The sequence below is a fragment of the Bombus huntii genome, chromosome 3 (genome assembly GCF_024542735.1).
Source record: "Bombus huntii isolate Logan2020A chromosome 3, iyBomHunt1.1, whole genome shotgun sequence".
Taxonomy (NCBI): domain Eukaryota; kingdom Metazoa; phylum Arthropoda; class Insecta; order Hymenoptera; family Apidae; genus Bombus; species Bombus huntii.
The window spans coordinates 12,593,127-12,620,773 of NC_066240.1; the positions used below are offsets into that span (position 1 = coordinate 12,593,127).

General features: G+C 34.9%; 5 protein-coding genes across 13 annotated transcripts in view; 2 read left to right on the plus strand and 3 right to left on the minus strand.

Annotated features, from left to right (window-relative positions):
- LOC126863588 (intermembrane lipid transfer protein VPS13A-like) overlaps positions 1-3,221 on the plus strand; it is a 15,867-nt gene extending 12,646 nt beyond the window's left edge. For 2 of the 3 annotated variants that reach the window (XM_050613854.1, XM_050613855.1), the window contains exons 43-51: positions 30-223; positions 311-497; positions 572-700; positions 776-893; positions 958-1,081; positions 1,140-1,206; positions 1,293-1,438; positions 1,512-1,638; positions 1,724-3,221. In XM_050613854.1, the coding sequence (XP_050469811.1) occupies positions 30-223; positions 311-497; positions 572-700; positions 776-893; positions 958-1,081; positions 1,140-1,206; positions 1,293-1,438; positions 1,512-1,638; positions 1,724-1,864 (1,233 nt within the window). In that variant the 3' untranslated portion in view covers positions 1,865-3,221. Of the gene's footprint in view, positions 1-29; positions 224-310; positions 498-571; positions 701-756; positions 894-957; positions 1,082-1,139; positions 1,207-1,292; positions 1,439-1,511; positions 1,639-1,723 lie in introns of those variants that run through there. The other variant, XR_007688931.1, reaches the window with a different exon arrangement.
- On the minus strand, positions 1,936-18,770 carry LOC126863591 (trithorax group protein osa). Of its 6 annotated transcripts, XM_050613862.1 has the most exons (22): positions 17,993-18,769; positions 17,658-17,896; positions 17,356-17,478; positions 17,073-17,279; positions 16,728-16,787; positions 13,238-13,370; positions 13,049-13,144; positions 12,623-12,948; positions 12,152-12,545; positions 11,939-12,064; positions 11,684-11,865; positions 11,447-11,488; positions 10,591-10,788; positions 9,637-9,856; positions 9,374-9,550; positions 9,103-9,213; positions 8,759-8,918; positions 8,428-8,686; positions 8,124-8,289; positions 7,737-8,038; positions 7,330-7,569; positions 1,936-7,242 (listed from the first exon to the last, which is right to left on the minus strand). In XM_050613862.1, exons 1-22 carry the CDS (start codon positions 18,495-18,497, stop codon positions 5,284-5,286), a joined length of 6,225 nt encoding a protein of 2,074 aa, XP_050469819.1. In that variant the 5' UTR covers positions 18,498-18,769; the 3' UTR covers positions 1,936-5,283. The 6 variants fall into 6 exon arrangements, with proteins under 6 accessions (XP_050469819.1, XP_050469818.1, XP_050469817.1 ...); XM_050613861.1 differs by having other exon boundaries at positions 10,600-10,788; positions 17,658-18,770; XM_050613860.1 differs by having other exon boundaries at positions 17,658-18,770.
- Positions 18,771-19,300: 530 nt separating this feature from the next.
- On the plus strand, positions 19,301-21,901 carry LOC126863645 (mannose-1-phosphate guanyltransferase beta). Of its 2 annotated transcripts, none has more exons than XM_050614031.1 (5): positions 19,301-20,098; positions 20,392-20,608; positions 20,672-21,065; positions 21,143-21,536; positions 21,615-21,901. In XM_050614031.1, exons 2-5 carry the CDS (start codon positions 20,456-20,458, stop codon positions 21,781-21,783), a joined length of 1,110 nt encoding a protein of 369 aa, XP_050469988.1. In that variant the 5' UTR covers positions 19,301-20,098; positions 20,392-20,455; the 3' UTR covers positions 21,784-21,901. The 2 variants fall into 2 exon arrangements, with proteins under 2 accessions (XP_050469988.1, XP_050469989.1); XM_050614032.1 differs by having other exon boundaries at positions 19,301-20,087.
- On the minus strand, positions 21,841-24,771 carry LOC126863622 (separin). Its single transcript, XM_050613957.1, has 9 exons — positions 24,248-24,771; positions 23,877-24,093; positions 23,514-23,806; positions 23,293-23,429; positions 23,004-23,220; positions 22,618-22,928; positions 22,388-22,555; positions 22,174-22,319; positions 21,841-22,079 (listed from the first exon to the last, which is right to left on the minus strand). Exons 1-9 carry the CDS (start codon positions 24,455-24,457, stop codon positions 21,934-21,936), a joined length of 1,845 nt encoding a protein of 614 aa, XP_050469914.1. The 5' UTR covers positions 24,458-24,771; the 3' UTR covers positions 21,841-21,933.
- Positions 24,772-24,918: 147 nt separating this feature from the next.
- Positions 24,919-27,641, minus strand: LOC126863636 (UDP-N-acetylhexosamine pyrophosphorylase). The gene is made up of 3 exons (XM_050614013.1): positions 26,448-27,641; positions 25,962-26,358; positions 24,919-25,888 (listed from the first exon to the last, which is right to left on the minus strand). The coding sequence occupies exons 1-3, from the start codon at positions 26,921-26,923 to the stop codon at positions 25,352-25,354; spliced, it is 1,410 nt and encodes a 469-aa protein (XP_050469970.1). The 5' UTR covers positions 26,924-27,641; the 3' UTR covers positions 24,919-25,351.
- Between the last annotated feature and the right edge of the window lie 6 nt (positions 27,642-27,647).

Genomic DNA, 27,647 nt, shown 5'->3' on the forward strand with positions numbered 1-27,647 from the left:
TACAATTTATAATAACACATAAATTGCAGAAGACAACTGTTAAAAGGAATAATGTGATAGAACATATGTATATTTCTCCAATCTTAATACGCTTAATATTGTTGGCTGATACAGAAAGACCTAACATTTATAACATTAGTGATATAGCAGATTATAAGAATATTGTTCGATTTATTTTTGAATATTCTGAGAAGGGAGGGTCTGAAAAACACGCTGAATTTCGGTACGAAAATATTTAAATATTAAAAAGCAATATATAACATACTCATATTCTGTTAATTTTGTATATATATCTTTCTTTGGATTTTAGGCTTCCATATTATGAAAGAAACTTTATCGCAATTAACACTAAAGAAATTCTGTTTGATCTATCACGATCTTACGTGGCTCAAACTATGCAACAATTTCATGTTTTGATTCGTTCCACTACAGTCTTAGGAAATCAATGTGGCTACAACTTTAGATCACCAGGAGACAATTTTTATGAATCTAATACAGTAAGTATGAATTGAAAATGTTCTGAAGGAAGCAATTTTTTTATGCTAAGTATTATACACGTCGAATCTTTCAGTTGATTTTATGTGGAGACGAAATAGCAGAAAAATTAAGTTACGAAGTGGCGTGTCAATTGGGTTATGCTACCCCTGACACCACGCAAATATCAGTCTTTAATTTTAACATTGAACCTCGTATAGTTAAGGTATGTTAAATACAACTGAAGAAATATTAATTGCTTGATATTAAGGTAAACAATAGATACCACTTTTTATTTTAGATGAAGGAACCGTGTATTCAAAATAAAGATGTTCCTCCCTTGAATCTTTCAATTCGTACTTCGTTTGCTACAGAAATTGAACTAGAAACCTGCAGCTTAGTAACTGCCTTTATTAGCAGTGAGTAAAAAGCATTTTATCTTATTAATTTATAAGAACTTTAACTGCATAATTACATTTGCAGGTATTCATCAAGAAGAATTGAAATATTTCTTCAAAACTTTGGGGAAGAAAACGTCGATATTTTTTAATACTGAAAGTTCCTCTTTAAAAGCTTATTCAAAAGTAATAGCGGATATTATAAAAAGGTAGTGTTGATAAAGTGTTATACATAAGTTGAATTTACATTTGAACTATGCATTTCAGGGCACAAGAAATAGGTCATAAGTTCATATCTCGTATACGTTTACCGCGCTATATCAATCCTTACAAGGTAACGTATAAATTTATTAAAATATTATTTATGAATAGAAATTCGATTAAAATAAATTCAACCCTTTTTCTTTCACCTTTTATTAGGGAGTTGAAATATTTTCGATGCATAAGGCAAAAGGAATGCATCTTCTGAGTGTAATTAATAAGAATCCAGGTATTGAAACAGACACATATTGGGCACATACTATCTTATCAAACGATGGAAAACATATAGCTCTTGTTTCATTGCAGTATGTATATGAAAGTTAATTTTTTTACTCATAAATCGTTAACTTTTCTTTTCAATTTGTATTTTGTTTATAGGCGATTATATTTTATTGAAAAAGGTTGTACCTGGGGATCCCTAAATGTAAAATGGACTTTAGAGACTCATCAATTACTATCACCTCCAACAGTAGTTAACAATAAACTTATCTTGCATGTAAACAAGGTACTTGTTTACTATACACAATGTATAAGTTGATCGCTTATTCCTATTTAAGGATATAAATGTAATGAATTTATCTTACCTGCAGAATGAAGGTACTTTGTCACCCATGATAGATTGGTACCTGGAGAGCGAAGCAACAGACATTCTGGAGTGGCTGTGCCAGAAAATAAATATAGCGATGATCTTGAACATGGAGAACAGTATATGTTCAAAGCAAGTTGTATAATTGGAATCCAAGCTATAAAAAAAAAGATAATTATATATTTAAGATAGTCAGGCACAATAAATTCTCTAACAAACGCAATACTTCCTCGTGTTTATATTGAAAACCTATATCTAAAAGCAACATTATTTTCCTACAAGTACAATGGTTTTTTCTCATACTCAACTTTCATATAGTTTAGAAATTCTCTATGTAATATCGCGAAATTTAAGATAATCATATACATACATATTTTCATACTCTCATCGTTAGTTCCCATAGATCACGGTTTCGTATATCAGAGAGTCAGACATATCTACATATTATAGTCATTTGGATAAAGTACGTCTAGTTTATTTCATAATTTATTTACAAAAAGTCTTAGTAAATTACACTTACAGGCATCTCCACTCGAACTAAAGTAAATAATTTAAGAACTACACGTATTTAGATATCTATAGAGTAGGATACTTTGGGGTCAGGGAGAAGCTGGGATTAGGGAAAGTGTTCTGTTTTAATGTGTTTACCTCATCATCGTTATTCTTCTTCTATTCTCCTTTTTTCCTCCTTTCTCCTCACCTGTTTATTCCTCAAACAAAGTCAAATCTAAATCGTTTTCATTTTTCTCGTTTTTGTTTTCTTTTATTTTACACATGCTACCCTTATGAGAACCGAAACACCGTTCATTTTTATGTATGAAATCCGTTTCTACGAAATGAGAAAAGGAAGTACCGACATAGAAGGTGTGCGACGATGAAATCGAATGTAAGTTGTCGTTCATTTCGGCGGACATTAAAAATGAGAATGGTTTTTTCTCGTTTTTTTCTTTCCGTTACATTAGATAAATGTATATGCAAGAACCGTCGAAATATGTGCAAAAAGCTGACAATGGGGGGAATAGTACTTGTTAGTTTTTCTCTCTGTTTACAATAACATGCGCTTTGAAAAGCATAAAAGTTTCATGATTATAAATACGTCCCATCGGAATCACTTGAATGGCACGATCGAGAGCATAGATCCGAAAATTCTATGTTTCTTACCCTTTTCCGGATATATTTCGTTTCGGTACATTATTGAAAACTTTCTCTCTCCGTCTCCCTCCCTCCCTCTATCATTCGCTCCCTTTCACTCACTTTCAGTCTTACACTTCGTATCTTTTTCTTTTTTCCCAAAATGTTATTATTACTACAATATTGTTTCTCTTCGATTCCTTCCTTTATCACTTAGTACGTGTTGAAATTTGATCACAACGGCATTTAATTATACGTACGTTTATCCCAAAAAAGAAAAAAGAAACAGAAAAACCGCATAAATATTGTTTCTTCAAAGAATTTTCCTCTACTTTGCAAAGTAAAAAAGTGCAAAAAAAAACAAAATAGAATGAATTAGAAATAAAAAATAAAACAAAGCACTCAAAAAAAAAAGGAAAAAATAATGTGTGAAATACTATCTCGATAATTTCCATCAGAGTGGGATAGCATTCTCTGTAAGGTACGTAAATATGTTAAGCTGCCACTTGTCTATCGTTTAATATTTTGCTCTCGATCTTTATCCGTTCTTTTTATGTGTAAGCTTATATATATACATATAATTATTATATATATAGTTATACATATAAATATATATAATTATATATATTTGTATATATGTACATATACAATGTGTATACAGCAATTTTTTTGTTTTGACAGACACTATTCCCCACCCCTTTTTCTACCAGCACCCCCATCCTTCGTGCATACAACCAAAACATTCATTTGCGCTCTTACCATCATTATACAACATACAAACTTTTCCTTGATGCATACGGGGATCACAAGCACGCGAAGAGATGTATGAAATCGCGCGCGTGCAATCTATTCCTTTTTCAACTTTTTTCTTGCTGTCGTACTTTACATGCACACGTATTCAAAAGACGAATCGATTTAAGTTGTCTCGTCTCCATCTATACTTTTTTAATTTCTTATTTGTTCTTTCCCTTTGTTTCTTTTTTCATCCTTTTTATCGACTCATATACACACGCATACATAGGTCGTCATCCATGTCTCATTCAAACAATAGTCCTCTCTCTCTCTCTTTTTCCTAACAGCAAAATGATCGCACGCTATTTTTCAACACTTCTCTCAACTTCTTTTTTTATTTTTATTTTTTTTGTGTTTTGTCTCTCTTCTATCATTCGTGCTTTCCCTCATTCTTTCACGAACTAACTCTCATTTACATTCATTCGTTAATCGGTCTTTCTTTACTCATGCTCTCGTCCTCTCAGTCCTTCACTTTCTCTCTTTTCTAGCAATGTCTTTCTTCAGTTCTAGTTTTGCCTGTGCTTCTAAAGTCGAGACTCTCGGTGGCCTGCTTTTCTCTCATATTTTCTTTTTTGTCTGCAAGGGAGACCACCGTGGGCGTTCGCGCCGAGTTGCATCATTTTTTATTATTTCATTTTTTCCTTTGTGTAATCATCATCACACGGCGCGGCGCAATTCGAAATAAGATTCAATGGAAGTGTGTGTTATCTACAAAATATCTTAATTACTCGCTAATTACAGCACAAAACATGCAAATATAAAAATTTGCATTATGTTATCGTTAATATTTATATATATAATCGTCACCCGATATTATCGCTCCACATCGCACCATTTTAGGTTCGTCAAAACAGATTTCTTTTTTTGTTAGTTTCAATCGTCTCATTTTTTCTTTTTATATATATATTATTATGCTGCTAAACGTTTGTTTCATTTCTCTCATCTTTCTAACATCTTTGTTTCATTTTTTTTCTTTTTTACTCCCTCCCTGTCGTCCCTCTATCACTACACCCCATTTAATATCTCCACGAGTTCTCTCATTATTTCCGTTTCTCGGATTTTTTCTGTTCACAGTTTAGTCCTTCTTCTCGCGAAATTTTCTTTCTTCTTCATTAACTATGAAATATCTTACACTATCGATATTATCCCAATTCATCAAGTAGGAAAGGTATACTCGACGTGCGTTGACGCAAATATCGTCGCAGTATACCTTAACTCACTAACACCGATAATTAACTTTCTTACTCCTCTGGTTTTTTTGTTATTCGATATAAAACTACAACCACATGGCGTTATATATTATATCGACACTTTGTTCCTTCTCTACACACTCTATATCCCGCGTTTCCTTTCTTTTCGTCGCTGTTCTCTCTATATAATTCTTCATTTCACTCGCACTCCATTTAACTACCTTTCTAACAAATTTTCGCTCTCTATCTCGCTCTCATATTCCCTAAAATGAATAGCAGCAACAGCAGCTTTTTTTTCTACAAGCTGTCTCTTTCTTCGTGTCTTTTGTTTGGAAACAAAAACTGATCATCATCATCACTTTTTGCACAAAAGGGGCTAAACAAACAAACACCCGCGGATCAACCAAGAACAAAAATGAAGAAAAATATACCATCCATTAGTAAAAGAAAGTTACGTGCCCCTGGAACACTGGAACAATACACGAGCAACGATTGCGGCCACTTGCTGATCTAAAATTTGACTCATCACCAAGGCGAGTAATCGTGATTCGTGCTGTAATAACAGAGTTCTGTTATCAGGATGCCTGGCGAGGTTCAGCAGCGTACCAGCAGCACGTCGCAGCATGTCCAAACTGGTGCCCATTGACTCAGGATTATCACGTAGTGCAGCCAATCCATGTTGATTTGCAACCCCCAATGCACTTGATTCTGCCTGTTCGATAAACGCCACCAATAGGGCCACGCAGGGTGTCTGCAAAGCGATCGTACGAGCCACACCACTGTCTGCTGCAGATAGAAAGTGAAGCAAGTTCACGCCGAACTCGCGCAACACTTGCTCTTCACTTCGGCAGAGTAACCTGGTCAATACCGAGCAAAGTCTCTGAAGTCTTGAGTACGGGGGTGTAGCAACTACTAGATCCACGTTGCATTCCGTCACGCAAAGCTTGCACAAAGCCTCCAGTGCTAGTCGTTGCGGTGATAAAGAAGAATTCGGGCCAACAGTGGGGAAAGGATCTTGTCCATGAGCAGCAGGGCACACCGCCCAATGCAGAAGACCATCCAACACCGGTCGAGATATTTCTTCCGGGTGTTGACTTAGATCCATGTGACCGGCTATGTTTGCTGCCATAACCAGCACGTTTTCTCTGATGTGATGCAAAAAATCCCACCACCATTCGCTCTCTCCTTGTAAGCTGCTGCAAGAGTCTGCGAAATCTGCGTCCTCCTCGCGATCGTAGTTTCGTGTCTTCTGCGTCCTTACCGGATGTTCGTGATGCAGTAACAATAACTTACCAAGAAGACTCAGAAACGTTACATTCTTGGCGAACTCAGCCTCGTTGCCCGGGATAAATGTGAGATTCCTTAGAATTGTGGACAAACAGACGCAACGTCGAGCCAGGTTGTCTTGCGTCTCTGTAACAAGGTACAAACTTGCTTCGTCCCTCGAGTAACTCTCGTCCTCGTAGTCACTTATTCGTCTTCTTTTTAACGTGCCAGCTGGATCTTTTATATTTAATCTTGGTCCCTCCTTATTATCATCTTTCATTACTGATTCTTGTTCCTCGTTCTCCACTTTGATCTCAATTTTCTCCACCTCGGCGTTACTTGTCATGTCGTTCAAACCGTTTTGTGTAGGTACAGCCTCCTCTTCGGGTTTCGGTATATCTGCAAAGTGTTCGCCCATATTGTTATTCACCTTTGTCTCGGTGTCACATTCTTTCTTGAACCCGTCGTTCTTTTTCTCAAATAGTTCTCTCGTAAGATCATTCATCTCAACCGGTTCTTTCTTAATCCTCGACAAAACATCACTCAAAGTTTTTGTCTTCTTCTTCTTGTCTAGCTGTTTCTTCTCATTCGTTTCTTTTGGTTTCTCCCCGGGTTCAGCTGTCTTTTGAGAGAACTCTGATGCTTCGAGTGTACCAGAATCTGCTTTGGTTTCGTCTTTCATGTCTGTACACTCTACTTCCTTCTGCAGCAAAGGCGGTTTCTCGTCTCGAAGGAGGCGGGCAAATGGTACTGATCCTATTTCAGATTGAAAACACGTCACTATGTACTTAGTGGTATTATTATCAACTTGCCAGGGTTCAGTTTCTGATTCACAGTCTTGATGATCCCAAGACCTCCTTGTGTCTAGAACAAACAAATCGTCGTCCCTTGGAACGATTTTTACTGGACGACCACGTCTCGACAAAAACGTGTAATTTGCTGATGAAAGTAATTTCGTTCGATCTTCAGGATCAATGGGACGTGTTACGGCACCGAGATCGACCTCCGGACCATCTGCTGATTGATTCCAATTTCGATCATCTTCGTTTACTGGTGATTCGAACATATCGGACAAAGAACGTGAGAAATGTTCCAACAAAACATCCAACAGCCCAGGTAAGTGTGCCAGCCCGAAATAACTTACCTGTAGAATTCATTTCGTTATCATTTAGTATTTACGTTTATCCATTATTGTGTATGAAAATATTAAAATATATCAAATGAAACTTACAGAAGAGTCATCGAATAGTAAGATATTTAATACGTCAAGAGCCCAACAGCTTTCGGCTAATAAGCCTGACCTCAGGGCCATCATAATACGCCAAGCTTCTATCGGTGCTACATCGGCACGTGTAAGTTTCCGCCGTTTATACAGAAGTGGTGTCATCGCTTCTACACTATCGGGAGGGAATGTCATTTCTCTTTTCGATGTTGGTTGCTGGCTAATCATGGGATTTATACCAAGCTGATTCTGTGAACCAATATCGATTTATGAACAAAGGACATACAACAAAAATAAAAAATACTGATTAATGCAACAACAGCAGAAAATAAAAAATGATTAAAAAAATAAGACTAGATGACTAAAAAGGTTCGAAATTTAATTGAAATAAACATACTAGCTACAAAATAAATTACCTGATGATTTCCAGGTGTAGGATAAAGAGGGGACGGTTGATTCGTGTAACGATGATCCCACGGTGGAGGAGCGTGAGCTATAGCATTCAATGTCGGCTGAGGTGTGGTTCTATTTGGTTGCTGACTACCCCACTGTTGACTATTAGGAAGTACTGACGAAGGTGTAGAAGAAGCAGACTGTGGTGTTTGTTGTTGCGGTTGTGGTTGTTGTTGCTGTACCTGGGGTTGTGGTGGTTGAGATGGATACTGAACTCTATTATTTCCACTATTACTATTGTACTGATTAGTTGTATTTGGCCATCCTGTAAATAAGGATATCTCGTGTAACGTGTTTATTCGTGTATTTTAATGCGCTTAGCCATCGTATCGATATTAAAATACATTTACCTGGGTAGGCTGGTCGTTGCTGATTATATTGCGGATACTGTTGGTCTTTGGCAAAATCTGGGTGACGTCTAGGTGGATTTGGACCTGGCGGTGGCGGTGGCATATTCTTATTTGCACTCGCACCACCTGAGTATATCTGTGTTCCTCCAGGAGCTCCATATCCACCCTTTAATATTGACCATAACATTTAATTCGATTTATAATAATAATAATAAAAGATATTTATTATAATATACTATAGTAAAATGAAAATTAAAAATAAAAATGTAAGAACAAGAATAGGAAATAGAACATATAATATCACCTGTTCTGGTCGATAATAATCTTGAGGGCAAGAATAAGATGAAGCAGCAGAAGGCTGTGAAGGTGAAGAAGGTTGGCTCGTTGCCGTTTGTTGCGGTACAGTAGGTGGATGTGCTTGAGGCGCAGATGGATAGCTATTACTTCTTGCATTAGGTGGTGTACCCGCCGAATAATTTGCTGGCTGTTGACTACTACTATATCTATTGTATATATCTTGTCCGCTAGCATTGTTCGGCGGCATATTTCCTCCAGGGTATCCTCTGTAAGAGTCCTGAAAGTTATACTCCATTCTTTTGTTAAATAAATGGTTCAAAATGAGTTTAATCTCTAACCTATCAACATCTGGTACATAAGGTGAATAATGTGATCGCGGTGAGTAAGGTTGATTAAATTCTCCCTGTTGTGACAGCGTGTTTGCTTGCGACCGGTTGTACTGATCTTGGGGGTAGTTTTGGTAGGAACCTGTATTCTGGTAACTGCCTTGTTGTATGCCTGTTTGAATGTAAAATCAGATTGTTTCAAAAGTATATCAAGAAAAAGATTCGAATAACGTTATTACAAATAACAACAAAGAGAAGATAGTAAGGCAAAATGTCGTGTGAGAATATTGAAAGTAAACATAAAATAAATAAGTTTAGTTGTATGTTGTGAAAGGAGACAAGGGTGAGAGAAGTACCTGAGGCTCGTAGCGGACCAGGGTGGGGCGTTGCGTTCGACTTGCGAAAAAGGCGTCCCACGCCGTCGTCGAACGGATTCGTGCTATTCTGCCCGCCCTGGTTCAAACCACCTACCAGAACATATTCTCTCAACCGCAATTCCTTTCACATGCTTGGTAAAGTGTTTATTATATCGAACACTTTTCCAAATCGTTCATTATCAAGATTTTATATATTCAATATAAAATGTTTCAACATAGCAAAATTGAAAAATAGAAAAGAATTTCTTACCTTGATGTGGAGAAGGTGCACTACTCTGACTAGGTGGTCTCGGAGGAGGAGGTGTATACTCTGACGAGGGTCCTCCGGGTGTACCACCGGTATAACCACTCTGATAACTTCCATAACCATCCATGGAAGCATTACTTGATCCAGCAGCAGGGAAGGAATCTTGTGAATTGGAAGATCCTAAAGATACGAAGTTAATGTTAAATTAATGAAAAATAAAAAAACAGTCTTTAATATTATCAGTTTTTAATATTATCAACAGTTACCTGGTGAGGGTACGGAGGCAGTTCCCTTTGATGGTTTCTTTTTTGAACCAGCTTCAACTTGATTTATGATAGGCTGAGGATCAACACCTCCACGGTCGAAATGACATTCATACGCTAACAAATGCTTGGTATAGTGTTTCCTTAGTGTGTATGCTGCACTACTACTTGCACCAATGCCCAATAATCCAGCTATATCTTTCCACGTTTTATTTTTGGTCACCTATAGAAAATTAAAGTCAATTTTTTCATCAGTTTGCCCGATTTTTTGTTTTAGCAGAGAATCCAAACAGACAAAAATCTGCATCTTGATAACGCAAAGTAAAAACAAAAAAATACATGGAAAAAATATTACGGCGGCTAATCTAAAAAGAAATCAAGTAACGCGATCTTTCTTTCTGTATATACAAATACCTCGATTCCTGATCATGCAAGTATGAAAAATGAAACGAATAGACAAGAGTACAATCGAAACGAATTACCGTTATTACATTGATATTAAAAGTTTATTCTTCGCTGAATATTAGAATAATTCCATATAGCACCAAGGTTTGTAGATCAGGGCGTTTTCCATACGCGTCGAACGACTACTTTAAGAAAAGACGAGTTAAGCTTCTTTTTTCTTCATAATTTTATAAACAGTATACAAGAAAAGAAAAAATACTATGTAGCAAAAAATATAATATAAATCATGCACACTTCAGCGCACACAGAAACAAAGCATATTTTACAATTGTATATGTCAAATATATAAACAGACACTGTCGGTGTAATTGAAAATGCCAACAACAGAAATAAAAACTCGGAAAGCTTTGGCTGAGTCATTGATGTTCTTTTCTTTTGGCATATATCAAAACGTGTATACACAATATTGAAACGAACAAAAATATAAAACACATAGAATTATGAAAAAAACTACTATAAAGACACCGAGGGCTAGATGGAACTACACTGCACCTTGCATACCTCCATGAAGCCCCCCCTCTCTTTCACGTAGAGGTATAGCCGAAATAGGTCGAGGGGGTTCTTGGAGATGGTAGGACAGCTAGTAATAGGTGTTCTTCGTTCTTCCATGAAGTTAACTAATTTATCCAACCATGTTCTTCGTTCCATTGTATCATCCATTTCATACAGCTTTGCTAAACTGTCTGGTTTCTGGAATTATCATTATGAAACCTGTTAACTTCCTCTGAACTGAATGATTATCATGATTTTTCTTGAACACTTCGATGTACTATTCTTTCTAAAGGTACTTGTTAATTTACAATGTCATTTAATTGCTTATAATAATTAACAATTATATATTTTTGAGTAAAATAAGTGATGACACAAGTGATAAGTCTTTCATGCAAAAAGTACTGTTTTATAAAAACACTATTTGAAATGATAGTAAAATAAAAAAAGAGATAGCATGCAATTACATAAAGCAAAATAATGTAATGTTTCCAAAATATTAAAAGATGTAGGGAATAAGCAGAGGCTACAACTTTCTTAGGACATGTCATTTCTTGTTATCCAAAAATTTATATTTTTGCTTAGTTAGTATTGAAGATTATGATGTAAATACGCGTCTGTACGAAATATAACTGTTGTATAACAACTTTTGGTAAATACACACTGCTTGATAATGAAAATAAAACAATAGTACATGAATATTTTTATAAAAATACAACATTAAAATAGAGAAAGTTCAAATAATTACATTTGCTAAGCAAATATCAAGATGTCTAGATCAAACAAAGTACAAAACATTCAGTGTGTATAGTATGTTGTGCAACAGTATGATAAATACTTATAGTGAATAAACAGTAACCTTAGGTCTGTACGGGTCTTGAGGCACATGACTGTTAAATACCTGTAAAATATATAAAATATTGAAAAGTCAAAGAAAACCATAGCATAAAAACACATTATCCCTGATCATATATCATTCTTAAAATTTTCATGTAAAAACATTAAAACATGCAATATAAAGATACAGATATACATACGAAAGTAGTAACCATTATGTCAGATTCTTAAGAATCATATAACGAAACGAAATACATACAGGACTAGCAGGAGTACGTGGCCAACCAGGACTGTTCATATCAGGATATTCTTCATGTATCGAGTTAATACTCGCAGCACCAGGTGATGGAACTGTACTCTGTGGTGTAGTTGGATGGCTATGATATCCTCCCATCATATCCTTCCGTACCTTTGGTGGAAATGTTGGATCTTCTCCAGAAGCTATATTAAAATAAAATTATGCATTTTTCACAAATAAGATGAATGTTAAGAATTTTTAACATTTTGTACTAACCAGCTGATGCGTTTGACAACGTCGACTGTTGAGAACCTTCATCTAAGGATGTACCATCAGGACCAGTTGTTATTACAGATGTGACAGTGCCACTTGAAGTGGAAGTAACATTTATAACTGATGTACCTATATGATCAACCAGTAGTTTTAATCTTCCATCTGTTAAGTGAATTACCCAACACGAAATACACGGTAAATGAAAAATGGATATACCTGAAGCAGTGGTAGTTATGCCACTATCATTAGAAGTTTCAGTAGTAAGATCTGCAGAACTATGGCTAGTTGGTGTTGGTGTTGAAGCGGGATGTGAATTGGGTGTAGTACTTGGTGGAGGCATTGGACTTCCTTCGTGATTGAGAGGTGGTGTAGCCGCAGGAGTATGCAAATGTGGTACAGCTGAGCTGGTTGGTGGTGGCTGACTACTAACGTGATTAGGGGATGGAGGTGGAGGACCCATTGAACTTGCTGGTGGACCCATATTACCAATCACGGCTACTCCAGGGGCACCTGGTGGTACCATACCTGTTGTACCACTACCTCCATAAACCTGAGGTGGTCCTGGACTAGGTGGCATCCCTGGTGGTACACTATTAAATCCCATTTTATGCTGCAAAAGGGGTAGTGTGTTGATTTTGTGTAAATAATATAAAATTCTTACTTTCTTAAAAAATACACTTGACTTACTGTATATGGAGGATATTGCACCAAATTATTGGGCCTATTAGAAGCTTGATACTGATTGTTGGGTGGTGGTTGTGAATTAGCTGGTGATGGATATCCCTGTGGAAATTGTACATGTGGACGGGGAGGTGGATAGGGACCTTGCCCATGATAACCCCCAGGCTGACCTGCAGCCGTTCCACCAGCTGCATATCCCATACCACCACCCATTGGGTTTATTCCACCAAGGCTTGTAGAACCAGGTCCTGGTTGAACAACACCAGGACCAGTGTTATTCATTTTATAGCTATGCATGTGTGGCGAAGGACCCAATGGCTGCTGGTATGCTCCTAAAAGCATAAGTTTATATGTTATATTTTATACATACACACACGCACACACGCGTATAAAAGACAAAGTATATACAAAAGTTTTACATCTTTCATTTACCTTGAGTTGTCATAGGAGAGTGACTCATTCGTGCTGGTCCACTACCATCTGACTGGCTACTTGACGGGCGTGGAGGCATCTGAACGTTTTGTTGACCTACAAAAAGCAAAAGTACAAAATTTTATTCAAAAAACTAAGGAATTAATTAAAGTAATACTTCAGTAAAATATGAACCGGAAATATACAAACCAACAGCAGGGGACATCGAGCGAGAACCTGTAGATCCTGTAGGAGAAGGGGTTGGTCTCATCCCCTGTGAATTTGGTGTTCCAGGACAAGCAGGTCCATTCGAACTATCGTTACTATTTTGTCCAGATAATTCCTAAAATATAAAACATAAAGAAACATCTTAGAAAATTCTTACATTCAAACAATGCTTCCACAAAAGTATCAAATATAATTAAAACAAGATAATAATACATCTAATGCTTAAAACTCTATTTAATCTTTGAACTTAATTACAAAACTTTAGAAATATCAGATGAATATAGTAGTTAATATCATCTATATAAAATGATTAAAATAATTATAATACAGAGAAAACCATAAACAGAATTATGTAAATAGAAGTTATTCCTGAATATAATTGCAACTTTTTAAACAATTTACTTCATTTTATATTTCATTAGCTTCAGCACGAAAGCTGTGTTAGCAAGATTATAAATAAAGAAGTAAATAAATATATATACACACAACACACATAGATATACACACACAAATAAAGGTAAAATAAAAAATCCACTTCTTAGAACGCAACATTTACGTTCCTTTTATATACGTTGTATACTTTCTTTGTTGTCACATTTTAACCATAAGAAAATTAGGAAATGCACTCTACACACGCGGCCACTCGCCACTAATCGTACGATGCAACATAACACGTCATACACACGCGCATGTTTCAACGATATTTTATATATACGTACATAACATACGTCGTATACAGTTGGCATGTATGTGGAAGAGCGCGCGCGCCTATGTATGTGTGTGCGTAACACCTCGCACAGATCGTCACTATGATACATTGAAAGAGCGCGCGGGTGCATTAGAAGAGAGAGAAGAGAAGGGAAGGGAATTGAAGAGAGGTCGGAGTGAGAGATGAGGAGAAAAAGAGAAAGACAGACCGAATATAAGTATAAGAGAAAGAATTACGCGAGTGAGACAGATGGAGACACATAGAGAGAAAGAGAAAGAGAAAGAGAAAAGTACATCGTTACACCTACCAAGCAGTGGACAGTTCATCCGTACAGAAGACGATTAGAGACTTCCTCGGATGTATCACGGAACGTATAGTATATACTGTGTCGGACACAAGGACTTTCGGCATGACGCGAGAATCGAAGGAGAGGCGTTACCCCGCGCACTACGACAAAACCCACCATAGACCTCGTATGTTCCCCGTACGATTTTCACATGTTTTACGGGAATCTCGTGTAACAACGACACACTACGTTCAATCATGTGTAAATGAAGATAGTCGGTGGTTTGATATAAAACCACGCGAGAACGGGCATAATTTCTCGTCTGTCGACTAAGGAACTGCTGTTGGTTCACCGTGTACTTCGTTCGACCATCGCATGTTGTGTCAATAAGTCTCTCTTTCAGAGTGTTTCGTATCGTTAGGGTACAACCCTTCGATATCGAATTCTAAATTGGCAAACAGTACGATCGTGAAGGCCGCGTATTTAACAGGTTAGAATCGGACAGTTGATCGTCTACGTACGTGTACGTGGCCGGGAGTAACTAAAAACGTGATTCTTTTTATCGAGTGTTCCGTGACTTCGGTTTACAGATTTCGCGTCTAGCTGCTCGTTGGAGGGCGTTCTTTCGTGGCGCGGCAAGCGTTCGGCAACCATCGGTTATTTCCGTAACTCCTCGGCGAAGAGTACCCGTGTGCTCCAAAAACCCCGAGAGAGTACGCGAGAAAGAAAACGTATAAAGTCAAACTACACGAGAAACAAACGCTTTTCCAACTAAATAAATTCTATGCAAATCCAATCAATTATAATAATATTAAAAAATCTTTGTTCTCATTAAAATATTTTTATATGTTTTAGGTTATATCAACTCAATACGCGTTAATAATTGTATCCTTTAAATGACTTAATTATTGCAATTTAAACAACCATTGTTGAAACTTGGCTTTCGAGAATTTAGTTCTGTCTACATTATTTTTATACATTTAATACGCATATTCAATATGATTACGATTTTAATTAATACAAACTATACGTTTAATCTTATAAAATAAAAAGAAATAATGAATGATAATATTAACGATATTATGTAATAATATTTTTATCCGTCGATGCCATAACATCGCGAGGGAATAAGTTAAACGATGATAATCCTCAACCAAAATTCAACCGATTTTTAAAACAGCATAGAAAACATGATCGATCTACTGAATTTAATCTAATAAAATTAGTAAATAACAAAATTTGTTCCAACATCGATTTTTCAGTAAATAAACGAGATTTTACACTTATCAAATAGAGAAATAAAGTTATATGTAAACAGAGAGTTCTATTTAATACCGTTTAAAAGAAACTATATTGGACGTTTAAAATATATTCGCCGGTTTTCAGTCGCGTCATGGGAATACGAGAAGTTCGATAGCATGTCGCAGAGTGACAGTTGCATGATCTAACGAACCGAATATAGCTGAACGATATAAAACGTCAGAAGTGGTGGGGAGAACTACCTCAGATACACAGCCCCCCCCCTCCCCCGCCAGCGATTCGAGCGAATCACACACTCGCTCTCGCTTGCTTCTCTATACTCAGGTAACCTGTGTAACACTCATGCTTCTCCCACTAGACCGCTCATCTATATTGAAAGAAGTGAGAGACCCGATATAGGACAAAGAGGGATATACGTGTTTGCACATACATGCGAGAGTATATGTTTGAAAAGGGATAGCGAGACGAACACAGTGGGAAAGAGCAAGCGAGCGAGAGAGAGAGAGAGAGAGAGAAGGAAGGAAAGAGGAAGAGGGAGAAGGCGGGAAGGGGAAGTCACTAATATCTGGGGCTCCAGCGGCCGCGCAACTCGCGCCCTAATCGAACTCTACAAGTCGCTTATTCTCCATCCCCACTTTCCACACCCTGCCCCTCCTACAGATAGGCAACCCATACTCGAGAGGTCTCCCTTTCGCTCACTCATGCTTGCTCTTTTCACGAGAGAAGTATTGAAGTACTCCCGTCCACTGTATCCAAGATCAAATGGCACTTTATGCAACGTGAAATTAGAATTCGCTTTGCAATGCCAGTTATCGTGACCGACCACGTAAGAGCCACTGATGCTTTTATTGTTAAACCGTTCGTTTTTAAACGTGGCCCAAGTCGAGAACCAATCGTAACACAAACATAAAATAACAATAACACGTGCACACACGTGCATCCATGCGCGCATGTGCTTTCTAATTAAGATCAAAATAAATCACCGTCCGACGCTTCAATCGCGAAACATGAAAACGTTTTATTGAGAATTTCACACCTTTCTGCTTTTCTTCTGGGTTATTTGAATATTTTTAAAAGAGAATCTTATATGATACGTTATGGTTATTGATAACCTTGGATAATTTTGAAACACATTATCAAGGTACTTTTTTGAGTATATATATATATATATATATATATATATATATATTATTGTTGCGAAATTTAATTGTACTCACCCCTGAATCTATTCCTTGAGTATTTGGTGTTGTTGATCGTTGCTGTAAGTTATGGAAACTCTGTAAACAGAAATAGAATTTATTATAAATCACATATCCATACATACAACTAAAAATATACTGATAAAAAAGTTCATTTTCTTACTTTCAACTGTTTACCTTGATACTTTGCAATTTTTTAAAAGAATTTAGATGCAAATAAGATACTTTTTTGCTAATACATTAAGACAAAGGACAAACTTTGATATTCTTGTTTACATGTACAGCCAATAGAAATTCTTATATTATTACATCATATTATTACATCAAAAATACAAAAAGGGTTTTGTTATTTGTATAACTTACTTGAGATTGGCTAGTTGACTGTGGTTGTGGAGATGCAGAAGGTGGTGGTGCTGGGGATTGAGAAAGAGCACGCTGTGGTGATTGGCTGGAAGGATTGGTCTGATTGGCTGAAGGTGGTGGTGGATTTGGTGGTCCACCTTGATTCCAACCTCTCTGTTCTGTGTATAAACTGGAAGGATGGCTAGTTTGCGTAGTATATGAGTTTAGCTAAAAAAATATAAAAAGTTAATTAATAAGAGTAACTATTTTATTGAATAAACTTTGTAATCATTATTATAAATACCTGATGGTGGCTGTATGGTGCATGAGGTCTTGTAGGAGAAGAATAACGTTGTGTATATTGTTGATATGGCATAGGAGTTGGGGAACTTGGTCCTCCAGGTCCTGCATGTAATCTTGGTGACCCCTATGTATTTTATAATATATTTAATTAGTCAATTATTAAAACAAGAATTAATAATACATTTTATAAAGAATAAGGTGTACATAAATTATTACAAATGACAATTTATAGCTACAAAAGTAACGAAAACATAAAATGTACTTTGTATACAGTTATAGATAGATGTAGGTTGTTATACTTACCGTCTGTGGAGGACGTTGGCCAGGTTGTGGATAAACTGGAGGGACAACTGGGGGTCGTTGGATGGGCCATGGTTGTTGATAAGGCTCTGGCCCCATTCCAGGATAATTTCCATGAAAACGGTGAACAGGCGTAGATGCTTGGAGTAACTGATTTAACGTTGGTGTTGGACCGGTGGCTTGCGATATACTTTGCCCTGATAAAAACCTTGGTTGACCCGGAAAACTGGTTGGCGTAGCCCCTACATATGCCAATCGTGATTCAATCTTGGAAGCTGCATAATGCTCTTCCATTTCGACCCGATGAACTCTTTCACTTTCATGTATTAAGTGTTTACCATGATAATCCAACTGTTTCCCTGGAAAGTCTCCATGCTTTCCCATGTACTCTGGTACCTGCTTCGCTGGATAATCGGTCAATGATTTGGAGGGAAATTCGTTTGATTTGTTGGTATACTCCTCCGGATAATCGCGTATTACGTTCGACGTGAACGGATGTCCGGGATGGTTTGGATGCCCGGGCGTATCGAGAGGCTCTTGTTTGCCGATAGATTCTTGAGGAGCTTGTCCAGCCTCCCTTGGTGATTTGACTTCACCGGCAGTGTGTCCACCAATGTCCTCGCGGTATTGACTCATCTCGAAACCCGTGTCCCCGCCGCGATTCACATATTTAAGCAGCTGGGCCGCGCCCCGGGACACTTTATCACCCGGCTCTGGATCCAGCTGCTGCTTCGTATTAACACTTGCACTATTCCCACCTACTTGCGGACGTTTCTGTGCACATTTCACGGACTCGTTCAGCTTCACATCGTTTTGTTGGCTCTCGGCTTGCGTCGCAGCCATGTTCTCTCCTCACGGAGCCATCGTCGTCTCATAAACTGGCCAATCGCGGGACCTCGTGTGTCTCGCGTACTATGTACTCGAAATCGAAATCCTATTCCGTTGAATATCTCCTATCGTACTCAACTCTTTCCACCACATCCTCAGTCAGACTAGCGAAGACTAAACACCGAACTAACAATTTTTGCTTCCTGCCGTTTTCAAAGTAGAAGGAACCAAAAAAAAACTCATACACGAACGTCAAAAGCAGCGTCGCATGTATTACGCCATCTTGCGGCTATACCGTCAATCATTCGCGCCCGTTTCAACTCTCATTTACAATCGGCGACTCTTCTCGAGACCTGGTGGTCGCTTCGTTCGACGATTTCTTTCTAATCAATTTACGCCTCTATACTTCTATTGAAAATTCACCTCCACTTACATACACCAAAATATCGAATGAAATTGCGCTCGTATTTAATTCTTATACTTATGTATCAAATGTTCATTTATATTTAATAAATAACTTCTATTCATATCCAAATATTTCAACAGATATTAATTGTTCAAATTGCTAAATAAGATTACTATCTTACTGCGTGCTTATACCTACATTTAAAAAAAAGTCGCAATAGCAAAAAATATTAGGATGTAGTAAACAGAGAATAAACGAGTAATGTCTTTGCGTAATATTGCACACTTATTTTTTTATCAATTCTCTTACTGAAATTTATAACAAGAAAGATAAAAATCAGTCATAAATAGTCATAATACAATTACCTGTTTTTATTCTGTTTCTATATAAAAGATATTTACTTTGACGCAAGCGCATAGAATAATATACTATACGTAAGGAATTTAGATGCGGTTGTCTTTCGCTGGTTTATTCATTCTTAATTTTGTGTATTAAAAACCAAATTTTTCGATTTCCAATTTTTCGAAACCAAGATTTTCGTCTTCTTTAAATGTAATTCGTTCAAGTTTTAACACTCAAATAATTCAACAATAATTATCCGCGACAAGAAACGTATTTGGTACCATATTACTTTTTGTTACTAATCTGTATTAAAAATTGATTTCAAGGATAAAAATATCAATTAAAATTATTTAATTATATTTCCACAAATTAAAAGTAATTAAGTGTTCTTCACTTTTACAACAATTATAACGATTTTAACTCTTCCGTACTTTTAAAAAAATGAAGATTGTTAAAATTATTAAAAAAGTTTATGTGAAACAGTTTCAATAAAAAATATTCAAAAAATGAACTCGACAAGTAAAGTATATTTGTACAAATATTACGTGTGCAAGTGACAAATAAGTAATAGTAATGGCGCTATTGTAGTTTATTACGGATGATAAGCATTACGTAGTGTAATGTTAATTAAAAAAAAAGTTAAGCCAATATGAATGATAGAAATTCCGATAAGAGTAATATCGTAAATGTAAAATGTAAATCGATTAATAGCATTTGATTATATTAGTATTAAAAATTATGTGTGTATTCTTATCGCATACATGTGTCGCTATGTACATACGTGTACGTGGTATTTCAATCCTACGTGGCAATATTCATCAGTAATGATTGTTTTCTGCCTGTGCTCGTATCGATATGTAGGCATGAGGTATACCTTTCATTAATATTCTTTTCACCTCTACGAAAAAAAATGTATTTGTGTATAACAAATACTTTGCAAACGCATAATTAAATTTTTAGTACATTTTATTTTCAATTACACTTTTATACATTTTATTATATTATTAGTCAATTAGTGAATAAAGATATATTACAAATACAGTTTTTTTTAATCAAATTGGATATATTTCATTTAAATATTTATCTTCATACATAATTCTGAATCTGTATACAATTAAAGAATATATACATTTTTAATCTTCATTTCTAATATCTTTTCAGAATAAAATCTGCTTCCAAATGTGTTTTACTATGAACACATTTTAATTAGGATTATTGATGAGTGATGCAACGTAAAAGAAAGAAGCTAGGAACAATGAGAGCTGTAATACTTGTTGGTGGCTATGGAACCAGATTGAGACCTCTTACATTAAGTCGACCAAAACCATTGGTTGAATTTGCTAATAAACCAATGCTTCTACATCAAATAGAAGCTCTGGTATGTAGCGATATCTCTGTGATACTTTAACTTTTTATAAATTGATTGCAAAATTACATTTAGGTAGCAACAAATGTGACAGAGGTAATACTAGCAGTCTCTTATCGTGCAGAAGAGATGGAAAGAGATTTGAGCGAAGAAGTTAAAAAGTTAGGAGTACATTTGATCTTTTCACATGAACCAGAACCACTTGGCACTGCAGGCCCTCTCGCACTGGTACATGATCTGTTATGTGCAGGAGATGAGCCATTCTTTGTTTTAAATTCTGATATCATTTGTGATTTTCCATTTATGCAACTTTTGGAGTTTCATAAAAATCATGGTAGAGAGGGTACCATAATCGTAACTAAAGTAGAAGAACCATCAAAATATGGTGTAGTAGTCTATGAAGATGATGGAAAAATAGAAAGCTTTGTAGAAAAGCCGCAGGAATTTATTTCTAATAAAATTAATGCAGGTATTATACTTTTAACACTGAATTCAGATATATTAGTTTCTGAATGTTTGGTGGTATTAATTACTGTAATTTTATAGGCATGTACATTTTTAATCCAAGTGTCTTAAAAAGAATAGAATTGAAACCTACAAGTATAGAAAAAGAAATTTTTCCACATATGGCTCGGGACGGAGAATTATATGCAATGGAACTAACAGGATTTTGGATGGATGTTGGACAACCAAAAGATTTTCTCAAAGGAATGAGCATGTACCTGACATCTCTAAGACAAAAATCTCCAGAAAAATTATATTCTGGTCCAGGAGTAGTAGGAAATGTGTTAATAGATGAAACAGCAAAGATTGGGAAAGATTGTAGGATAGGACCAAATGTTACAATTGGCCCTGGTGTTATTTTATCTGATGGCTGTTGCATTAAAAGAAGCACTATTCTTAAAGCAGCTGTAATAAAAGAGCACGCATGGTTGGATGGGTAAATGTTAAAGCAATTTATAATGTATATAGATAGTGTATTTGTGCGTGCTTATAATGCAAAGTGATGTCATCATAGGTGCATTGTTGGCTGGAGAAGCGTTGTCGGACGTTGGGTGCGAATGGAAGGTACTACAGTACTTGGTGAAGATGTAATTGTTAAGGATGAATTATATATCAATGGGGGTCAAGTTTTACCTCACAAGAACATTTCCAGTTCTGTACCGGAACCACAAATAATCATGTGACCAAGAACAGTACTTTAAAAATACACACTGAGTATAATGAACGACCAAACTACGAAACATTTTATAAATAAAATTTTTACTAGCTTTTTTAATTACATATAAATTGATGTTTAGTATATATTTGTTTGTATCGTTTTTTATATTTACAATTTAAATGAGCTTTACCGGTAGTCCTCGTACTACTATTGCGGCCGCGGTCATATATTGAGAACAGATGTCTTTAGATTTTGCTATTGCTCTTAACATTTCAGATTCTGTAGACACATTTTGGGAGCTTTTACGATTTTTTAGAAATTCTAATTATCAAAAATTAAGAAAAAATAAATTATAAAATCATAAACTTAAAAAATAAAAAGATTAACAAGATACTTTATAATTTTTTATACTAACTTAGTGTACCCGCACACCACATATTAATATCAACATCAGCCCATGGTCTATTTAATGGAGATGGAATCCAATTACTAATGAAATTCGTTGTCATTTTATCAGTATCAGCGTCCGTAACTTCCCACAACATACCGAGCACACAAGGGCTAACAATATAATATAAAATACCAAGTAATACATAAATAACTAAAGTTATAAAAAAATTTATTTTTACCTGCTAGCTATTAAATACTGATTTGGGATTCCATATGGTGGGTAACGTCCTCCTACTGTAAGTAATTTTACACTACTACAACCAAATAATAAAACAATTGATCTTACTCTGAGTCTTTCTATGCGTTCTCCTGGCAAGTATTGTATTCCATTGCCATGACCATTATACCTATAAAAAATAATAAATTATGAAAGTTAAAAAGATAAGATAATATTTAAAATAAACATTACATTAATATATCACGGTTAACTAGTGCATCTTCAAAAATTCCTTCTTGTGGCTCAACATTATACCAACTTTTCCAATCTGGTAACCAATATTCAATGAACAACCTCATGCGTTTTTCCATTTTAGTCAAGTTACCAGAAGGATTGACTATACATGTACCCATATCATTTTTTGTATAAATTATTTTACAGCCATTCTCCATTGTACTTTCATGCTCTTTAAATAAAGCATATGCAATGTGCAGTGATGGAAAACGAGTAACAGGATGACATTTTAAAATTTCCATAGATTCAAAAGGTATATAATCCATATGCTGTAAAATGTTATATAACATTACCAAATCACGAACTTTATTTTACATTTTACAATGGGCATGCTTCAAACTTACTTCATCAATGACTAAAATTAATGTTTTCCTAATTGCATTTTTTAATTCTTCTATACAAGGTAGTTTCCCAAATATGGACAGTATTATGTTATCTGCCAACTTATTATAATCAGGAAGTACATATTTTACCGCACGTGCTATTTCTTCTCTTGTGAGAAAGCATGCTGATAATGCTACTTTTCTTAACAACCACTTAGATCTTTCTGTTATCTTTTTTCTATAATGCATAATACAATTAAATACATGTATGTCAAAAAATTGTTTAATTATTAATTTATTCTTTACTTACGAATTTTTATTATCAGATATTAGTTTGTCAATCATTTGTACAGTAGCTGCTACTATGTCAGGTTTATTTATTGGATCTGCTATAAATAAGATTCTCCACTCTCGTAACCATGTATACTCTAATGCTTGGATAGCAGTCTACATATAAGTAGGCACAGATATACACATATATATAGAGAAAAGTTATTAAATTTACCAAAATTATGCTTATTATATAAATACCTTCATACTTATATTTTGCCTTTCTCTCATTTTCCAATATAATTCATTATTCGCATAAGTAGCTTCTAATTCTGACCTATTATTAGAAAGTAATTTCTGAATTTCATAACAGATATCGTACGAAGAATCTAACTTTGGTTTTGGTAATGTTATACAGAAGGGTTCTGTTTCTTTGGTCCCTGTTGGCAATATGGTAATATGCATTTCATGCATTGCATGTGGTTTAGTTCTATTATGTTTAAATATATCTCCTGGAGACCTATACTGTCCAGTGACTTGAATCATATACCATTCTATATAAAAAAGAAAGATTTATAACAGCTTTAATACGTTCAATAATATTTAAATATTTTATTTTCTTACCTTTGGGCAGATCAAAAAGTTTTGCCTTTAAATTATCAACTCTATTTGTGTCATTTATATTAAATCCAACATAAGAAGCTTTAAGTCCAGAAGATTGTTGTGTATTTAAGATTGATTCACGCATTTCTGTTTTCACACTTCTATGCAATATTTGTTGACGAAGTATCACTGCATGTGACTCAATTAAATGAAATATAGCTTCAAACTCATTACCAATCTACAAACAGTATTTATAAATTTATCAAAAAATACTTAATTCTATATTGTTTATGTGACTTTGTTAAATTGTTAATCAATAATTACTTAATTTTTATTTTATTGAATAATTATATTCATTCTATTCATAATTATAAATAAAATCAATATAATACCTTTAAATAACAAAGTGCCAACATTTTGTTGAGATTTGCATATTCGACACTTCCTATGTTACATTGTACCTCTGTGAATAATTTTTCGATATTCCTTTTTACATCTTCTATGAAATTAGTTTCTTTAATATCCGATGTTTTTTCACACTTGTCATCATTTAAATGACATTCGTGTAAAATTTGAAAAATTTCGTCCATGTTAATACACATAAACCACTTTAAACATGATAATTTCTTTACCTTTTAGCGCTTTGTGGCATTAGTTGTACGTTTTAACTGTTATTTCAAACGATTCAAATTCAAATGTGACTAACGACGAGAATACCAACTTATATGTATGCATATATATACGTATACATATTAGGTTAGGGAAGAATAATAATAGAGTATCAATTATTTATAATTTTTATGTACTCTTTTTCAAAATAATTTTACATTTTGGACTCCCATCCTATATATTTAAGAAAATATATGTATTTCTGTTTAAATAAAATATTTCATGTTCCAAAGGATCCGAAATAAACATAAATATACATAAGCAAGACATATCAGCAAGATTCAGATATTAAATGACATTTGAAAAGCCATAATTTGTGTAATATATATAAATTTTATTTATAAATTATATTTTTACATAGATTATATATAAATATATAAAACTTATATTACTATTATGCTCCTATTCTTTTATTATATTTATACCAATCGTACAAAATTGATGTAAATGCATAATGCCAAAATACATGAATTTTGTTACACTTTCATCACATTACATTAATTTTTATAATTTTATGATACATATTTTATAATTACATGATTCAGATAAATTAATATAATAATTAAGTCTGTAAATTTTTTTAATATCTACATACGTGAACATACTCGCGCGCAAGATATATTTCGTTTTCTTTCTATTATAGAAGCTTATGCGTGTGTACGTAATACTTTCGTATTTTACTGTTATAAAATTTATATAAGAATGTCGACAATTTTTATAGCTAAATTTTATCATTAAATCACAGAATACATTCTTATGATAGTTTAAAGACTCTTAACAAGAACAGTATTGTAAAAAGGTACAAAAGCAGTACATATTGAATTTTGTTATTCCAATACACACGGTCCTTCTAATGATAGCCCCATCATGTGATTTAAATTTTCTCCCGCATAAGATAATAGAGGAGATATTTCTACATCATTTGCTACAGATGTAGCTCCAGCATTTAACAGCCACTTTTTATGTATTTTAAGTACATCGTTTCGCGCGGTACTTGGACAATCTTGGCCAACAGAATCCGCATTTTTAAGAGGACTAAAATCTTCTTCGCGAATTCCCTCCCAAACTGATAATTGTTTCGCGAATTCGAATACATCAAATACGAATTTTTCGATTTTAAAACCGTTCGGAGATTTGGGTTCAATTCGATTTCCATTTGCGTCGATATACGGAATTTTTTTTTTAGCAGCATGAAGTTCCATTTCCTTTTCGTGATTTATAGCAACATCATGTAGAAAATCTACGGTGAAATAGTGATTACATATATTTGCTGCATTATATATTAATTGTCCGTCATCCGAACGCAATTCAGCAGTCTCTTTTGAAATTTCACTATACTCTACGACTTTGTAGATACCATCGACCTACAATAAAGATGATAAAAAGTAATTAAATAAAATTGATGTCATAAATGATTGAAATATCTTATAAACGTACTTTACACACAACTCCTACTGACTCATTCGGAGAAGATTTTTCTATAACTTTAACTCCACAATCAGTGCATGAAGATAAGCAGTATCCTATAAAAATAGGATCTGCCACTTTTATTAAGATATTATCAACCGAATGAACATGAACACTGCGAATTCCATGCTGTTTCATATCATCTAATATTCCTTGCACCTTTAGAGCTCGATACAATCCTCCATTTCCATCTGGTGCCTTTGAAATTTTATATTTTTTATCCAAAATGATTTTTCCATCCAGTGTAAAACATGGAAGCATACCTTGTTTAAAGGCTTTAACATTCTTTTCTTTCAGATCAAAATAGTTATGTTTTTGTAGAAAAGATACAGTTGTTTCATGAGTAGCTTCACTAGTTAATATGTACCTAGAAATAAAGGCAACTATTAGTTTATTTAAAGTACAAACTTTCACATATTATAAATTATTTGATTCATATGAAGAAAACATATGTACCATTTAATTTCTCCATCTTTCCCACATTCTTTTTTTGCCATATTTTGTAAACGAAGTATTCTTTCTGCCTGCAGTTGGAAGAGAGATTTTCCAGAAGGTAGACCCACATTGTACATACCCTTAGGATAAGATACACCTAGCCTAGTACCCTGGCCACCAGCCATTAACAATACAGCTACTTTTCCATCTGCTATCTCTTGCAGTCCCAATTTTTCATATATTCTTAATTGCTCTTTATCTGTGATTTTCAATGACGCAATACTTTCTTTAGGAATCGGAGTCACCTTGTCATCCAACATATTCTGCATACTACTCGATGCATGTACTGCATTGACAAAATATGATGTCACATCTGCCAGGTCTAATTCAGATATATCTTGATAAAGATTCTCTCTCTCTTTATCTGACAATTGGTCCCAAAATTTTAACAGATGTTCCTGATTGTATTCTATCAGCTTTTTCTTAAGAGACTCCATGTTCACGAGGTCCACTTCTTCGTTTGACAGCCGCGTATGCAACAAGAGCAGTTGATATCAATCGCGTTATTTGAAATACTCTTATCAGTAGATAACAGTAGATAAATTGAAAGATAGCTGCTTGCACTGTATCTCTCTGTCCGAACCTGACCTTAAGTAAATAGATGAAAATAAATAGACAACGAGTCGAGCAACAGGTATTTGACCGCGACCTGTAACCTATCCCAACTCATAGGTAAAGCGGGATACGCCTTTACTTTCACGATTCCACGTAGCACGTTCAGCTCGATTTCTCTTATCGGCCCCTCTCGCCCTTCCAGCTTCTCCAACTATTCCCCTTTCCTTTTCCAGCATATTTTGTTTCCACGGACGAATGCCGACCGTGAAAGATCATATTCTTTTTTTTATATTTCTTTCACCGGTCAAGAATCGACCGAACGCTCAGAGACTGTAACCTTTTCGTATGGCACGCTGGTTCACCGGTACCGAGTATCGACTACCGAGTCTTATGTTAACTAAACTGTTGTAGGTCACACGTGATTAACCTTTTTGTGAATATAACTGAAAGTTCTTTAAAGAATCTTCATACGAAGTATATTAATAAAACAAACGTTTATTTTAGTAAAATTAATTTATTATTTCTGTACCGTTCTTTCCAAATAGAGATAGTGGATATTATAGTTCTTTCCTACTGTCCATGTTAAGTATGTTTTATTACTACCAT

Bases quoted from the DNA above. Each gene is read 5' to 3' on its own strand.
- LOC126863591 (XM_050613860.1), bottom strand. From the start codon at position 18,497: ATGGCTGCGACGCAAGCCGAGAGCCAACAAAACGATGTGAAGCTGAAC. The intron at 17,280-17,355 runs GTATTTATAATA...ATATTTTTTTAG, and splicing joins CACCATACAGCCACCATCAG to CTAAACTCATATACTACGCA. The intron at 13,371-16,727 runs GTGAGTACAATT...TTTATATTTTAG, and splicing joins CTCAAGGAATAGATTCAGGG to GAATTATCTGGACAAAATAG.
- LOC126863645 (XM_050614031.1), top strand. From the start codon at position 20,456: ATGCAACGTAAAAGAAAGAAGCTAGGAACAATGAGAGCTGTAATACTT. The intron at 20,609-20,671 runs GTATGTAGCGAT...AATTACATTTAG, and splicing joins TACATCAAATAGAAGCTCTG to GTAGCAACAAATGTGACAGA. The intron at 21,537-21,614 runs GTAAATGTTAAA...ATGTCATCATAG, and splicing joins GAGCACGCATGGTTGGATGG to GTGCATTGTTGGCTGGAGAA.
- LOC126863622 (XM_050613957.1), bottom strand. From the start codon at position 24,457: ATGTGTATTAACATGGACGAAATTTTTCAAATTTTACACGAATGTCAT. The intron at 24,094-24,247 runs GTATTATATTGA...TACTGTTTGTAG, and splicing joins TGGCACTTTGTTATTTAAAG to ATTGGTAATGAGTTTGAAGC. The intron at 23,807-23,876 runs GTAAGAAAATAA...TTTTTTATATAG, and splicing joins ACTTTTTGATCTGCCCAAAG to AATGGTATATGATTCAAGTC.
- LOC126863636 (XM_050614013.1), bottom strand. From the start codon at position 26,923: ATGGAGTCTCTTAAGAAAAAGCTGATAGAATACAATCAGGAACATCTG. The intron at 26,359-26,447 runs GTACATATGTTT...CTTTATTTCTAG, and splicing joins AAAGATGGAGAAATTAAATG to GTACATATTAACTAGTGAAG. The intron at 25,889-25,961 runs GTACGTTTATAA...TCTTTATTGTAG, and splicing joins CAGTAGGAGTTGTGTGTAAA to GTCGATGGTATCTACAAAGT.